This window comes from the organism of the source record quoted next, unplaced genomic scaffold (genome assembly GCF_019419815.1).
Source record: "Pyrus x bretschneideri cultivar Hongxiangsu unplaced genomic scaffold, Pyrus_bretschneideri_v1 Contig33, whole genome shotgun sequence".
NCBI classification, from domain to species: Eukaryota; Viridiplantae; Streptophyta; class Magnoliopsida; order Rosales; family Rosaceae; genus Pyrus; species Pyrus x bretschneideri.
In genome coordinates, this window is record NW_025999646.1 from 4296603 (window position 1) to 4313632 (window position 17030).

At 40.1% G+C, this 17030-nt stretch overlaps 2 protein-coding genes across 2 annotated transcripts; both read left to right on the forward strand.

Moving 5' to 3' along the window:
* The first annotated feature begins 9398 nt into the window (after positions 1-9398).
* Positions 9399-12900, forward strand: LOC103948191 (5'-adenylylsulfate reductase 3, chloroplastic-like). Its single transcript, XM_009359190.2, has 4 exons — positions 9399-9559; positions 9674-9835; positions 9922-10048; positions 11464-12900. The coding sequence occupies exons 1-4, from the start codon at positions 9487-9489 to the stop codon at positions 12494-12496; spliced, it is 1395 nt and encodes a 464-aa protein (XP_009357465.2). The 5' UTR covers positions 9399-9486; the 3' UTR covers positions 12497-12900.
* Positions 12901-14158: 1258 nt separating this feature from the next.
* LOC103948192 (glucan endo-1,3-beta-glucosidase 1-like) lies at positions 14159-16987 on the forward strand. The gene is made up of 4 exons (XM_009359191.3): positions 14159-14533; positions 14867-16180; positions 16608-16635; positions 16744-16987. The coding sequence occupies exons 1-4, from the start codon at positions 14437-14439 to the stop codon at positions 16889-16891; spliced, it is 1587 nt and encodes a 528-aa protein (XP_009357466.3). The 5' UTR covers positions 14159-14436; the 3' UTR covers positions 16892-16987.
* Positions 16988-17030: the final 43 nt, after the last annotated feature.

The following is a 17030-nucleotide window of genomic DNA, read 5'->3' on the forward strand; positions in this document are numbered from 1 at the left end:
AAGAAGGAGGAATTCGTTTGGACACCTAATCCAAATTTACCTGGCTTCGTTAATAATTTCCGTGCCATGCATTTGCTTAACTTGAGAGGATCTTTAGCCATTGTGGATTTTTCTGATCATGATCGTTACAGCGGTCATGGAGGGGAAAGGTACGTTGACATATGGGTGTTAAAAGATTATTCGAAGAAAAAGAAAGAGTGGACGATGGATTACAAAATCGAGACCCCAATTATTGTGACAAGTTTGAAGTCGGCTATTGGTGAATGGGAGCATGGCATATTTTACACGTGCTTCCCCTTGCCTAATTGCTACTTTTTGGATCTAAGAAATAAATCCACGGAATGCATCCAATGGGAAGCATTATTCCGGAGCCTCTCTGGTTACAATTACAATTACTGGAGTGGGGAGAAGAAAACGAAGATGATCATGTACAGTTACACTAAAAGCCTGATTTCCTTACGAAATTATGGCAATTTGCTTGAAAGAGAAAAAGCGTGCAAGTGGGCAGTTTTTGAAGCAGCAAAAACAAATGCAACCAGATTTTTCGAAACAGCAAAAACAAGTCCGTGGGGAATTTTTGAAGCAGCAAAAACAAATGCTCGGGCATTTTCTGAAGCCACAAAAACAAGTATGTGGCACTTTGAAACTTTATGTTGAAAATTTATGGCGGAATGATTACCAACAAAAGAAAATTATGAAGTAAAAGGTAATAATCGCAATTGTTCACTCTTTTATTATGAAAAATTTGTTTAATTTGAAAGCTATTTGGTCATTCATATGTGTTGAACCATAAGTAAAAATGTGACTCTTGGATAATACCTTGGCATGCTTGCAGAAAACTTCTTTAGTCGTTGAGAGAGAGGGGCGGCGTGGGGTTGGGGGGGGGTGTTGAATTATAAGTCTCTAGCTGATTGAGTATTAGAAATAAGATGAGTTTAATGTGTGTATTCACTTGAGCATATTTGTCAAGTGTAAAATTACAAGTTGTAAGGCCATGAGAGCCATGTGGTGTGTGATCCATGTATTTAGTTAGATGAGTGACTAAGATTAAAAGTAGAGTTTTGTGTGGTCCTAAAGCTAAGGCCATCAGTTAATGTAAAGGAGTGTTAGTGCTCACTTTTTCATAGAAGTACAAATTATTCCTCTGCAATATTTTTGCAAGAGAGAACAAGAAAGAAAGTTTTTCGTTTCAGCTTCTTCCATCTCTGTTGTTTTCATTTTCTGTTAAGTTCTTCCTCTTCGTGTAAAACCCAGGAGAAATCGAGTTTCACTAACATGGCCTCAGAGCCTAGTTCGATCGTTTGAGATCTGGGCGTAAACTGTGAAGCATTTTGAGTTACACTTAAGCTCGTTCCGGCTCAAGCGAAGTTGCCGTGTTCGTCTTGTCTAAGCTAAGAGATGGCTGGGTCTGGAAGTTCTGAGGTGAGAACTCCGATCTTCTCCGGTGAGAACTACGAGTTCTGGAGGATTAAGATGATGACGATTTTCAAATCTCATGGGTTATGGAGATTGGTTGAAAAAGGGGTTACGATCTCAGAGTCAAAGAAGAAGAAGGCTGAAGGAAGCTCAGAGGGAGAAGAAGACGATGAGAAAATGGTTGCAGCATATATGCAAGATGCAAAGGCTCTAGGTATTATACAGAATGCGGTTTCTGATCAGATTTTTCCTAGGATTGCCAACGCCGACTCATCTAAGGTGGCATGGGATCTACTGTATGGAGAATATCATGGTGGTGATCAGGTTAGATCCGTGAAACTTCAGAATCTTAGAAGAGAATTTGAGTATGCTAGAATGCGAGATGATGAATCTCTGTCTAGTTATCTTACAAGATTGAATGATTTAATTAATCAGATGAGAACATTTGGTGAATCCCTTTCTAATGAGAGACTTGTGCAGAAGGTTCTGATTAGTCTAAGTAAACCTTATGATTCCATCTGTTTAGTTATAGAAAACACAAAGTGTCTAGAGTCTGTTGAGTTGCAAGAAGTTGTTGCGATTTTGAAGAGTCAAGAACAACGATTTGACTTGCATAATGTTGATACCACTGAGAAAGCTTTTGCATCATTCTCAGTAAGTTCAAAGGGGCAAAATAGAAGTGGAGTTCAACCTGGCTCATCAAAATTCCAGAAGAATTGGAATGCTAAGGGAAAGAAATGGGATTCGAAACCTCGTTTCCAACAGAAACCTTTCACTAGTCCTGCACCAAATACATATCAGTCACAGTCAATGAGTCAAGAGATTGTCAAACCACTGTGTAGAGTGTGTTCTAAGTATCATTTTGGTGAATGTCGATATAAGGGGAAACCTAAGTGTTATAATTGTGATAAGTTTGGTCATTGGGCTAGAGAATGCACTGTAGGGAAGATTGTGCAAAAGGCAAATTCTGCAAATCAGGTGGAAGTGTCAGGAAATCTGTTTTATGCTAATAGTGCAATTTCAGAAACAAATATCAATGGAAATTGGTATGTTGACAGTGGTTGTAGTAACCACATGACAGGGAATGCTGATCTCCTTGTTGACATAAATACAAATGTTGCTGGAAAGGTGCAAATGCCTACTGGTGTGTTAGTGAATGTGGCTGGAATGGGTTCTTTGCAGATTGACACTAATAGAGGTAAAAGGTATATCAGGGAAGTCATGCATCTGCCAGGTTTAAAGGAGAACTTATTGAGCGTTGGGCAAATGGATGAGCATGGATATTATCTAGTGTTTGGAGGAGGTTTGTGCAGCATATATGATGGACCTTCACTTGAAAATCTTATCATCAAGGTTAAGAAGAAGGAAAATCGATGCTATCCTCTTTCTCTGGTGAAAGATAATCAGTTGGTTTTGAAGGCTAGTTTGGAGCATTCTACTCAGTTTTGGCACAGAAGATTAGGCCACTTGAATTTCAGAGGGCTTCAGCAACTCAGTGAGAAGAATATGGTGCATGGTCTTCCATATCTAGAAGCAACCAAGGATGTATGTCAAGGATGTCAATTTGGAAAACAGCACAGAGAATGGTTTCCAAAGGATCAAGCCTGGAGAGCAAGCTGTCCTCTAGAACTTATACATGTTGATCTCTGTGGTCCTATGCAGAATGCATCATTGGCTGGAAACAAATTTTTCATGCTACTCATTGATGACTGTACAAGGATGATCTGGGTGTATTTTCTCAGATACAAATCTGATGCATTCAATTACTTCAAAAAATTCAAGTCAATGGTGGAGCTGCAGAGTGGTTTCAAAATTAAAAATCTAAGGAGTGACAGGGGTGGAGAGTTTTTATCTTCTGAGTTCACTAAATTCTGTGAAATTGAGGGCATTCAAAGGCAACTCACCATGGCTTATACTCCTCAACAGAATGGAGTAGTGGAGAGAAAAAATCGAACTGTGGTTGAAATGGCAAAGACTATGCTTCATGATAGAGGTATGCCATATGTTCTTTGGGCTGAAGCTGTACACACAGCTGTATATATTCTAAATAGGTGTCCTACAAAGGCACTAGGAAATACAACCCCTTTTGAAGCCTATAGTGGCAGAAAACCAGGTCTTGCACATCTCAAGATTTTTGGTTCCCTGTGCTATGTTCATATACCTACTGAGACAAGACAGAAGCTAGATGCTAAGAGTGTTAAAGGTGTATTTGTGGGTTATGCTACATGTGAGAAGGGATACAGAATATTTGACCCATGTACCAATAAGTTAATCTTGTCAAGAGATGTGGTTTTTGATGAATCTATGACCTGGAATTGGAAAGAAAATTCACAAAATTCTGCTGCTGCAACCTACATTCAGGATCAACCTGAAAATGTAGTTGGTGTGAATTCATATGAGATGAGTGCGATTGAAGAATGTTCTCTCAGTCCTAGTTCTTCTTCTCATGCACAAGAACAAGAAAGTTGCACTCCTGAGTCTGCACAGATTCCAGAAACTTATGATCACTCACCTCTAAAATGGAGAAATTTGAATGATGTTCTTGCTCAATGCAACTCATGCATTCTGGAACCAGAAAGTTATGTAGATGCAGCTCAAGATAAATCATGGTTAAAGGCAATGGAAGATGAATTAGCTATGATTGAGAAGAATGGCACCTGGAAACTTGTGGATAGACCAACTGAAAAGCCTGTTATTGGAGTTAAATGGGTTTATAAGACCAAGTTGAATCTTGATGGATCAGTTTTAAAAAACAAAGCTAGATTAGTTGCAAAGGGCTATGCTCAAAAGCCAGGTCTAGACTACAATGAAACGTATGCTCCAGTAGCAAGATTGGATACTATCAGGACCCTTGTAGCTTTGGCAGCACATAAGAGCTGGAAATTATATCAACTTGATGTAAAATCAGCTTTTTTGAATGGGGTATTGGAAGAAGAGGTTTATGTGGATCAGCCTGAAGGATATGTAGTCAAGGGAAAGGAAGATAAAGTCTATCGATTGCATAAAGCCTTGTACGGATTAAAGCAGGCTCCAAGGGCTTGGTATGGAGAAATCGATACTTACTTCTCACAGTGTGGTTTCGAGAAAAGTTTGAGTGAACCAACACTGTACATCAAAGCAAGGGGGCAAGACATTCTGATTGTCTCTATTTACGTGGATGACATAGTTTATACTGGAAGTGATAGACTTATGCTTGATGAATTCAAAGAAGATATGAAGAGAAAATATGAAATGACAGATTTGGGTCTTCTCCATCATTTTCTTGGAATGGGGGTAATTCAGACCAATTCTAGCATTTTCATTCATCAGAAAAAATATGCCAGTTCTTTACTAAGCAAGTTTGGTCTGAATGAGTGCAAATCTGTGATCACACCACTTGTGGCAACTGAGAAATTAACTAAAGATGATGGAAGTGGAGCAGTAAGTGAAGAGCTGTACAGAAGCATTGTGGGAAGTCTTCTATATCTCACAGCTACTAGGCCTGACATCATGTATGCATCCAGTTTGCTTGCCAGATTTATGCACTGTCCCACCAGCAAACATTTTGGAACTGCCAAACGTGTGCTCAGATACATCAAAGGGACTCTAGACTATGGTTTGGAGTATACAAAAGGCAAGGAGACAATGTTGATTGGCTACTGCGACAGTGACTGGAGTGGATCACCAGATGATAGCAAAAGCACATCTGGATATGCATTTTCATTTGGAAGTGGAGTTTTTTCTTGGGCTTCAGTTAAGCAAAGTTGCGTGGCATTATCCACTGCAGAAGCAGAGTACATAAGTGCATCAAATGCCACTGCACAAGCAATCTGGCTTAGATTTGTTCTAGAGGATTTTGGGGAACTTCAAACTGAAGCAACTCCTTTGCACTGTGACAACACTTCAGCAATTGCAATCACCAAGAATTCTGTCTTTCATCAGAAGACCAAACATATAGACAGAAGGTATCACTTCATTAAAGATGCACTGCAAGAAGGAATCATTGATTTGATCTACTGTCCCACAGAAGAACAGATGGCAGATATTTTCACAAAACCTTTGGCTAAAGATCGGTTTAATTATCTCAGGAGCATGCTTGGAGTGAAATCAGCTCAAGACTTAAAGGGGAGTGTTGAATTATAAGTCTCTAGCTGATTGAGTATTAGAAATAAGATGAGTTTAATGTGTGTATTCACTTGAGCATATTTGTCAAGTGTAAAATTACAAGTTGTAAGGCCATGAGAGCCATGTGGTGTGTGATCCATGTATTTAGTTAGATGAGTGACTAAGATTAAAAGTAGAGTTTTGTGTGGTCCTAAAGCTAAGGCCATCAGTTAATGTAAAGGAGTGTTAGTGCTCACTTTTTCATAGAAGTACAAATTATTCCTCTGCAATATTTTTGCAAGAGAGAACAAGAAAGAAAGTTTTTCGTTTCAGCTTCTTCCATCTCTGTTGTTTTCATTTTCTGTTAAGTTCTTCCTCTTCGTGTAAAACCCAGGAGAAATCGAGTTTCACTAACAGGGGGGGTGTCCAACATGTGAGTAAATTCATTACTTGGAAAATAAAAGAAACAAAAATGACCATTCATATAATGATGATCAAATGCAACAACAAAAATGAAAGTAAATTCATGGATCACGACTTAGACGTACTTTTCTTGCAACCACAAGCCGTGAAGAAGAGAACCGATGGAAGGCGTTCATCTATCTCAATAATAAAAATGATTGAATTAGAAAAAAATATAGAACAAAACCACAAATTATTCAACGAGGTTTGGTGCAGAGAGAACCTCAAAAATTAATACCTTTAATTTTGTTTAGTGCCCTATCATAACCATATTCAGTGTTAAAGAGGACAGTGTTTGGTGGATATGGAGGTGGAGGTACTGTATCACCTGGCCACCACCAACTGCCAAATGGAGGTAGAGGTAGGGGACCTGAATCCGAATCTTTTTGGCATAAAAAACCCTAAATTCCTCTTCGCCATTCTCCGCCTCTCTCGTCCGCTTCTTCTTTCTTTTGGGTGATTTCTATCGGCAACAAAATGCTCTCCTCGACCGAACGAGAGAGCGACGTCAACAAACACAAAGGCACAAAGGCTCTCCGATCGAGAGAGCGACTACTATCAGAGACAAAGAGAGAGAAAAAACGGATCAAGAATAATTGCTGCCAAACCCCAAGCCCAAATGCTACGATTGGAGACTTTAGGGTTTTTCTTTCTAGATGCTAGGTTTTTTATTATTTCTTAAAGTCTTTTAAAATTCTTCTAAATCCGAATTTGACTACACTCCCTTCAGTGTAGTGAGAGAACAAATTGACTCGAACTCGACGCTTATGAAAGGGAAGTTATCACTAGACTATTGCGAATTGACTACTTTTATTTAAGAAAAGCAAACTATACGAAATGGTTTAAATTTGTAACATGACTCAAGAGTGCCTTGTCGTATGAATTCACCTTTTGTCCTTAAACTATATTCCAGTTGTAACATCCCACATCGACCAACGGAGATGGGGTGATGTGCCTTATATGTACATGTCCACCTCCATATAGCACGATGCCTTTTGGGAACTCATTGGCTTCGGATTCCATCTGAACTCGGAAGTTAAGCAAGTTAAGCGAGTTCAGGTGAGAGCATTCCTAGGATGGGTGACCCATTGGGAAGTTCTCGTGTGAGTTCCTAGAAACAAAACCGTGAGGGCGTGGCCGAGTCCCAAAGCGGACAATATCATGCTACGGTGGAGCCGAGACTGGGATGTGTCACCGGTTCTAGAAATAGTGTGTTTTTGCACTATTTTTCTATATAAAAAAAAAAAAAAACTGGTTCGTTAATTGTGTGTTTTCTTTCCTTCCAGGAATAGTATGTAATTTTGGGGTAGTTCAGAAATGTTACGCTTTTTGGTTCAATTTTAGAAATAATATGGGTTACTTTGTTGTATTTCTAGAAATAACGTTTATTGTGTTCACTTCTAAAAATATGTGGACTATTTTAGTTTAGCTTTAGAAATAATGTGGGTTATTTTACTACCGTTCCAGAAATAGTATTGTTATCCACTATGATTTTATTTATTTGTTGGGCATGATATTGATAACAGCACATGCAAAACTTATTTGTTTCTTGGCACACCCATGCTATAGAGTTCACTACTAATATTTTGATTGTAACTAAAGAAAATGAAACTGAGTCACGTTAACATGGATTCCCAAAGCATATGCACAAAAATAAGTTCCATTCACATGATATTTTCAAATCCAATAATGAAAGTGACTAAATTGGCACCGTGAGTTTATCTAATTAATTTTGTTTGTTTCTCATGATTCCTTCATTTGGTAAAGTGTCCACTGAATATTTTAACATAAAAATTTGTTTAGTCCAATGGATATTTGGAGATACTTCCATGAATTAATGTGTTAGCCTATTGTATATAAATAAGTTTTCGTTTCATTTCTATAGACAAGTTACGGTAGTACAAAAAGAATCAAGTTGCAATGTGAAGTTCACCGGTTATTTATGAAGTCTTCAGAAACTTGTGATCATGAAGCCACGCAAACATGAACAGCCAAAGAACGTATATTACTTGTAGTGTTTGTGTATTGCCTTGTTCTGGTTTTTAATGCTCTCTAGTATAACTAGAAATGTATCATTCAGATGAAATGTATGAGTGTCATTGTTAATTGTATAAGAATCAGTTTAACTTACATAAGGGAATGGGTAACACATACATTTCTGTGCACTCTTAGCCAAGGTAAATAAGTCCTACAACATGAGAAAGTCTCAATGCACCTTTATGGGATGTTGGTTCATGTAAGTCTCTTCAACTGGGTAGCATAAATTATATGGGATCGGATTCGATAAACTACAACATTGAAGCAGGAAATGGACGTTAACTTGCAAATGAATTAGACACAAAGAAAACTATTCCTTCCACCTTGGATGGTTTAAGGAATTGGGAATAGAAAAATTAGAGAAAATGCAGATAGGGTGATAAGGGTCGTCAACAAAATTCATTCACCTTTTTACCAAAATCACGGGGAGACCGTTGGTGCGATATATTGCGGATGATGGAGAGCTTCTTTCACTCCTCTCCGATGCTAAAGGAGTTAAATCATACAATTTGACCCAAAAGAAAAAATTAAAAAAAAAGGAGTTAAATCATACAAATATTGTTCTTATACCGACGGTAGACAATCCAATGAAAATGACTCAGTTCCATCCAATTTTGTGGCGCATAAGATAATCTCGAAAGTCTTGACAAATAGACTGAAGGTTGTTGATACGATTTTTAGTATCTACGCAAATAGGGTTAAAATCACTTAAAATACTTGCAAGAGTACAAGGTAATTGTAACATAGTCGTCATGCAAGGTCGTTCTTCACAATGATTAAATGAATAATTTGTATTTAAACTAACCCTTAATTAATTATTTAAAAACAAATTTTAGCAAGAATTGAGATTTTGTAAATTAAAATATTAAAATAACAATCAAAGAAATCTGGAAATTTGGGAAAATCTCTACGAAGCGAGAAATAAGTTTTAAAAATTTATGGGAAAAGTTAGAGTTTAACTGTCACCAATAACAATTTTCTATGCAATTTTATCAATTACTTATGAATTTTTACATATATATTTTCATTATTAAGTTTTTCTAATGCATATTTTTCTCGTGATGTTCAAACAAAAACGTATATAACATGTAACCAGTTTGTAATATTTGGATTAAATATAAAATGTGGATTTTCTTTTGGTCATAAATAATTTGGAATTTGAGAAAAAGGAAAAATTGACCACCAAGAGAAGGGAGAGGCTGCTCTCTCTCCTCCATGTACTAGTCCACCACCAGGTACCACTTGACGAAAGCGATGACCATTTTTAACGAGCCCACGAATCGTAGCCCGCCACATAAGCAGGTGACTATGCGGGTGGGTATGGTACGGAATAACGTCCAGGTTCAATGAACCTGAATGGCCTCCCATTAATTGCTCTGTTTATATAAACATCCTCAGATTAACCTGCTAATCATAAACCAGGTGTTTTCGAAATCACAGAGCAAAAAACAGAGGATTCGGATTCAATTCAGAAAATCGTTTTTGAAAATGGCTCTCGCTGTTACTTCTTCTTCTGCTTCGATCTCTGGTCGCACCTTCACTCCCTCCTCAGAACCCAAGGGTACAATTTTTTTTCCTAATTTTTTCTTAATTCTTTGTATTGGACCGAGAAACTGGGAATGTGGATTTGGGATGTGAACTAACGAGTTGGGGTTTCGGATTTTGGAATTTTCAGCTCCGCAATTGGGTTCCATTCGGGTGTTTGATCGATCGTACGGTCAAATTCAAAGCCATGCCCCGAGGTTTTCTCAGCGGCGGAGCTCGGTGAAGCCGGTGAATGCGCTGCCGAAGCGGAGCGAGTCGATTGTGCCTTCTGCAGCGACGGTTGTTGCTCCTGGTAAAGATTGAAATTTTGTTTTATTTTTTTTTTGGAGATTATTGGGTTTTTATGTGGGTTTTACTGAAAATTTGAGATTTTTGCAGAGGTGGTTGAGAAGGTTGAGGTGGAGGACTATGCTCAATTGGCTAGAGAGCTCGAGAATGCTTCCCCTCTTGAGATTATGGACAAGGCGCTTGAGAAATTCGGCAACGATATTGCCATTGCTTTCAGGTAGTCCTCCCTCTCCGTTTTGTTTTTCCTTTTCCAATGTAACATTATATACTATGTGCTACTTAATCAAATAATGAGGGGATTATGCCTTGAGGGTGGAAATTGTTTGAAAGTAATAATACATTTCTGATTAAAACTCCTGCTAAGAATTATTGTTTCTAGATTAAATGAATGCGCGTGGGATGTTGTTGTTACATAGATGATTCAGTATCTCATCGAAGGCGCGTGGGATGTCGTTGTTTGAAAGTAATGATGCATTGCCGATTAAAACTCCTGCTAGTCTTATTTCAGCAAGTCTCGTCCTCTTCGTCGGTTTTACCGACTTCAAGATCAAGAAAACGCAGAGGACCGACTTGTATTGATCAACAATTTGCCATGTCAGACCAAACCCGTCCCTCAATCCAAACCCACTTGGATCAGACCAAACCCCTCTCGCAATCCAAACCCATTCGGAAACCCATCTTGAACCTGCAGTGGAACCCTCATTCCTAGCTCATTGTATCTTGAATTTCATCTGATGCATTCATCGTTGTCACAGCAGTTTGGTCACAGCGAAGGAGGCAGGAACATAATCGGAGGAAATGGAAGAATTTGAAGCCGCTGTATGGGATGGCTTCAGTTGAAAAGAAGCTCCTCTCTCTCCTGAAGAGGCTCATCTCCCAAGAACAGGCCAAAGGAGAGGAATCCTGTAAGTGAATGTCATTGAAGATATAGTTTGGACGAAGATTTTGAAATCTTCATCTGAACTGATATCTCCAGTGACATTCACTTCCAGGGTTCTTTTCCTTTTGGCCAGTTCTTGGGAGATGAGCCAGGGTTCTTTTCCTTTTGGCCAGTTCTTAGGAGATGAACCTCTTTAGGAGAGGGATGAGCTTCTATTCGACTGAAGCCATCCTGGATAAAGCTTCGAATTCTTCCATTTCCTTCGGGTGCAATGTTCTTGCCTCCTTCGCTGTGACCAAACTACTGCAGCAACGATGAATGCATCGGATGAAATTCAAGATACGATGAGCTTTCCTGGGTTTCCGAGTGGGTTTGGATTGCGAGAGGGTTTTGGTTTGACATGGCCTAGGTTTCCAAGTGGGTTTGGATTGTGAGAGGGGTTTGGTCTGACATGGCCAATTCTTGATCAATATAAGTCGGCCTCTACGTTTTCTTGATCTCGGAGTCGGTGAAACTGACGAAGAGGATGAGACTTGCTGAAATGGACTGATGCACTATAGGTATATACCTCGTTGAGAGAGAAAAAAGAGGGAGAGAGAGGACGTGGGTTGTTTGTCACGTGAGAGAGATTGAGTTGCTCGATGAATTGTGCTAATTGTAAGAAGCTTTGTATAATTTATGCCTTCCTGATATTTGGATTCAATAGTCAGCCATTTTATTCTCGATGTTAACAAGCGACTCTGTTTTTGCAGTGGAGCTGAGGATGTTGCTTTGATCGAGTATGCGCATTTAACTGGAAGACCCTACAGGGTTTTCAGCTTGGATACTGGGAGGCTGAACCCTGAAACATATCAATTATTTGATACGGTCGAGAAGCACTATGGCATCCGCATTGAATACATGTTTCCAGATGCTGTTGAAGTTCAGGCATTAGTAAGGACCAAAGGGCTGTTCTCTTTTTACGAGGATGGGCATCAGGAGTGCTGCCGTGTGAGGAAGGTGAGACCCCTGAGGAGGGCCCTCAAGGGATTGCGTGCCTGGATCACCGGACAACGGAAAGATCAATCTCCAGGGACTAGGTCTGAAATTCCTGTTGTCCAGGTTGACCCTGTTTTCGAGGGACTGGATGGCGGTGCTGGCAGCCTGGTGAAGTGGAATCCAGTTGCAAATGTTGAGGGTCATGACATATGGAACTTCCTGCGTGCCATGAATGTTCCTGTGAATTCACTACACTCTAAAGGGTACATCTCGATTGGTTGTGAGCCATGCACAAGGTCAGTCCTACCTGGGCAACATGAGAGAGAAGGAAGGTGGTGGTGGGAGGATGCCAAGGCTAAGGAATGCGGTCTTCACAAGGGCAACATTAAACAGGAAGGCAGAGGCGAGAATGGCAAGGCTGCACAGTCAAATGGTGCTGCCACGGAAACTGATATATTCACTTCCCAGAATCTAGTCACCTTAAGCCGAACTGGAATAGAAAATTTGGCAAAACTTGAGGACCGGAAAGAACCATGGATTGTAGTGCTTTATGCACCGTGGTGCCAGTTCTGCCAGGCAATGGAAGCATCATACGTTGAATTGGCTGACAAGTTGGCCGGGAGCGGTGTGAAAGTAGGGAAGTTCAGAGCAGATGGCGAGCAAAAGGAGTTTGCCCAGAAAGAGCTGCAGCTTGGAAGCTTCCCCACCATACTTTTCTTCCCCAAACACTCTTCTCAGCCGATCAAGTACCCAACAGAGAAAAGGGATGTTAATTCATTGTTGGCTTTCGTCAATGCCCTCCGGTAACCAACTGAAATTTTGAAATGTTTGCAGAAGGTAGTCCTGGTCTGGTTTTCCAGAACCAGAGTCCAAGCTCCCCATTCATCTCCATACCTAAACGGTGAAGTCAACATTCGTTGGCTAACCAGCTGCAGTCGCCGATAAATGCTATCGATTCTTCGTTGAATCTGTGTTTTTAGAAATGTATCTATGTTTCTCCAAGAATGTCTCCAAGTCCTTAGGTATAGTGTGTTCACAGTTCCTCACAATAGGGCTCTTGTAATTTTCATTTTGGTCTCCAGCGAGTGATTTCTGATTTGGTTTTCTTGTAGCATTCACATTTTTTACTGCGGCATTCTTCGTAGTAAAATTTATTGACTTGTGCTTTCTCAAACCAGTATAATGGTAAACGGCTGAATATTTACATTCGAGATTTTCCCCTCTTATCCCCGTCGAAAAATACAAGAACGAGAATTAGGAGCGTTACAAAGCCGCTAAACAAAGGACTTTCAAATTATTTATTTCAATTAGTCAGTCTTTCTCGGTTTCTCCTCTAGTGCACCAGCCGTGTTTCCAGCACTTTAAAAAATTTCTCCACCAAAACACCTTACCTCTGCCCACCCATTTTTCATAATTATATTCAAAGGACATATCTTTCTCTGTGTTACAGTTGAGAAAACCTAGAAATTACAGATGTTGTTGGTCCAACAACATTTACCTAATTGCAGCTTAAAAACATAAACCTTTATGTAGGCATTAAGAAAAACTTTATCGTAACCGGACGTATGTCCCCTCTTTCGTGCAAAGCGAGAGGAGAGGGGGCATCTTTCCGGTTACATGTAAGAATGGGTATCAGATTCATGTTGAAAAATGAGGAATGCAGGCATACTGTTTGATGAAGAATGTAATTATATGAAAATGCAGAAACCTGTCGGACTGAGAGGGTTGTTTAATCAAACTATTGCTAGTGCGCAAAGCAAGAGAAGGCATTTGTTTTTGGTGACCCACCCTCACCTGTACGCTGTCGTTCTACTTGTGCTCGTGACTCACTGCAGAATATAGTGCCGTAGAGACTCTGTAAATTGTATGCTACCCAAGAAAACTCTGGATGCTCGTCACGTTTTTGGCTGGCAATGTCTTTTGCCCGTTTCTCCTCCACGGCACAAGAAGCACTTTCTTACAACGGAAATGTTAATTTGTCGATGTTCCAAACTAATTATACATTGTAATGTGAAAAGTTAAAATGTATGCCAACGTGATTGCTATGAAATATCACTACATTAGCATAACACTGTATATTTTAATAGAGAGAAAAATTCATATGATTATCAGGTAAGGATATTTATAACCAATCAGATAATGCATGTGAGTAGATTAAAACATGTAACAGCGTATAATAGACTTACAATATCGCCACATTTACGTTGCAATTGTACGTAAGTTTTTACAGTAGTTTGAGCCCAAAAATGTCTTCTCTGAATTGAGCCACACCCTTCAGAGAGAAGCAGGAAGCCAGGCTGTGATGCAAGAACACCATCGCAAAGGTGCAGAAGTAACCCCACGTTTTATGTTCTTTTTACTTTAATTCCCAATTCTCAACTGGCAAGTGGCAATCACACAGTAACAGCCTCCAGAAAGTGCTTTAAATTTTCAAGTATTTAATTTGCCTTTTGGAGGCAAACCCAACTAGAAGGCAAAAGAATCAAAGAAAGTGCACCAACCCTCTTCAAAAACAAGGCCATTTTGGTAAATTACTTGAAGCAACTCACTTAATTTCCTTACAAAAATGCAGTAAACCCTCAGAACAACTTACTGATTCACTCTCTCAGCGAGTGTAGATCAATTTGGTCAACAACCAAAAACCCAGAGAAAGAAAGAAATTAAATTAAATTAAACCACACCAGAAAAAGAAGAAATCTTTTAGAGGATAATGCAAGGATCTGCAGCTGCTGAACCAGAAACAGAGGATGAGGAAGCAGCATTGCTCAAGCTCCTCTCCAATGGCGGTCACTAAGCTCCTCTCCCTCTCAACCCTCCTCTTCTTCTTCCTCATTGCATCCAAAGGTGAGCAACTTTCTTCACCAATTATAAGTAAATAACATTCTCTTGCTAGGTTTTCTTCACTTTACAGTTTACTGCCAAAATACTTAAAAAAACTGAAAGAACCAAGCTACTTTTTCACCAATTCTACCATTTTGTTGCTGGGTTTACTTCATTTCAAAGTTTAAACCCAACAGTTTCCAAAAATCAAGGAAGGAAGCAACTTTTTTCACCAATTCTACCATTTTGCTTGCTGGGTTTTCTTCACTCTAATGTTTAGTACTTCAAAATTTCAATGAATGCAAGCAATTTTCTCGACAATTCTCACATTTTCTTGCTGATTTTCTGCACTTTCAGCTGCATCTTCTCCACCGACATTCGAAACCACCAAGCTGCAAACTCCGGACCAGGAAAAAGAGCCGTTCGTCGGCGTGAACATCGGTACCGACGTTTCGAATCTTCTGTCTCCGTCGGAGCTCGTTTCGTTTCTGCAATTCCAGCAGATCAACCACATCCGCCTCTACGATGCCGACCCGAACATCCTCAAAGCCCTGTCCAAAACCAAGATCCGGGTCGTCATCAGCGTCCCAAACAACCAGCTCCTTGCCATCGGCTCCTCCAACACCACCGCTGTTTCCTGGGTCGGCCGAAACGTCGTCGCTTACTACCCCGAAACCCTCATCACCGGCATTGCGGTCGGTGACGAGGTCTTAACTTCCGTGCCCTCTTCAGCTCCTCTACTTCTTCCAGCAATTCAGTCGCTTTACAACGCTTTAGTGTCTGCAAATTTGCACACCCATGTGAAAATTTCGACCCCTCACGCCGCCTCGATAGTTCTCGATCCTTTTCCGCCGTCTCAGGCGTTCTTCAACCAGAGCTTAATACAAACTGTTCTCCCATTGCTTCAGTTCTTGTCGAAAACTGGGTCGCCGCTGATGATGAATCTTTACCCTTACTATGTGTTTATGCAGAACAAAGGTGTGGTGCCTCTCGACAATGCGCTGTTCAAGCCCTTAAAGCCGTCGAAAGAGATGGTGGATCCCAATACTTTGCTACATTATACTAATGTGTTGGATGCTATGATTGATGCTGCTTATTTTTCCATGAAAAACCTTAATGTTACTGACGTTGCGGTTCTTGTTTCGGAGAGCGGGTGGCCTTCAAAGGCGGATTCTAAGGAGCCTTATGCTACTATCAACAATGCGGATACATACAATTCCAATCTTATTAAGCATATTCTTGATCGTAGCGGAACCCCTTTGCACCCCGAGATCACTTCAAGTGTGTACATTTATGAATTGTTCAATGAGGATTTAAGGTCTCCGCCGGTGTCTGAGGCCAATTGGGGCTTGTTTTATGGGAATTCGAGTGCGGTGTATTTGCTTCATGTATCGGGAAGTGGGTCATTTTTGTCAAATGATACAACAAACCAGACCTACTGCATTGCCATGGATGGGGTTGACGGAAAGAGTTTGCAGGCTGCATTGGATTGGGCATGTGGACCAGGGCGGGCAAATTGCTCAGAGATTCAGCCGGGGGAGGATTGTTACTCTCCGAATAATGTGAAAAGCCATGCTTCGTATGCATTTGATAGCTATTTCCAGAATCAAGGGAGGGCTGCCGGGTCTTGTGACTTCAAAGGTGTAGCCACCATTACCACCACTGACCCAAGTACGTTTTACTCCCTCTACATTATCCGATTATTGTTCTAGCTTGCGTGGATTTCTCATTTTTTCCCTTTCATTCAATGATGCTGAGGGCTGAGTTCTCTCTAAAGTTTATAGTTTAGCTTAGTTGAAGATTAGGAGATTTGATACCTTGATTAGAATTAGTATGAGACTCGATTTGGTTAGATGACGCTGGAATAAAATTTGTAAGCATAGGACAATTGCAGACAAGGGAGTGATCAAGTTGGCAGTGCGCCCTCTGTGCATCCAAATTCGAATTCCCATCTTCGTAGTTTAGATTAGACTTGAATACACGCCCTCTACTGGGGCTCCACTCTATTTGTATACTTTTCATGTTGGTTATGTAATGCAGATATGAACAATAACCTCGTTCCCGTTTCGTTTTTCCTTTTTTCGTCGGAATATTGCAGGTCACGGGAGCTGTATGTTTCCCGGAAGGTAAGACTCGGGAAGCTTTCTGTTGTTGCTGCATACAGTAAATTGGTTTTCATTTAGCGTACAAGTTTTTTAATGTTCTTAAGGAGGGGTGTTTTGTTTTGAGTGCAGTAAGAAGGTGAGCAACACGACGAGGCAAGTGGTGAATTCTACGCATTCGAGTAGCGGAGTAGACAGATTAAGATTCGTTGCCTTCGGCAGCAGCAGAATAGTGCCATCAGCGGGATGTTATCTGTATTTTTTGTTGGAATTTCTCTAGTTTGTTATTCATTCCTTTTGTGACTCCATGCTGAGGTTGAAATAAACTTATTTTTTGGGGAATACATTTTATCTTAGATTTCTTTCTTTTTCAGTATTTGCTATTTGGTAATCTACTGCCCTGTAATCTTTTGTTAGAT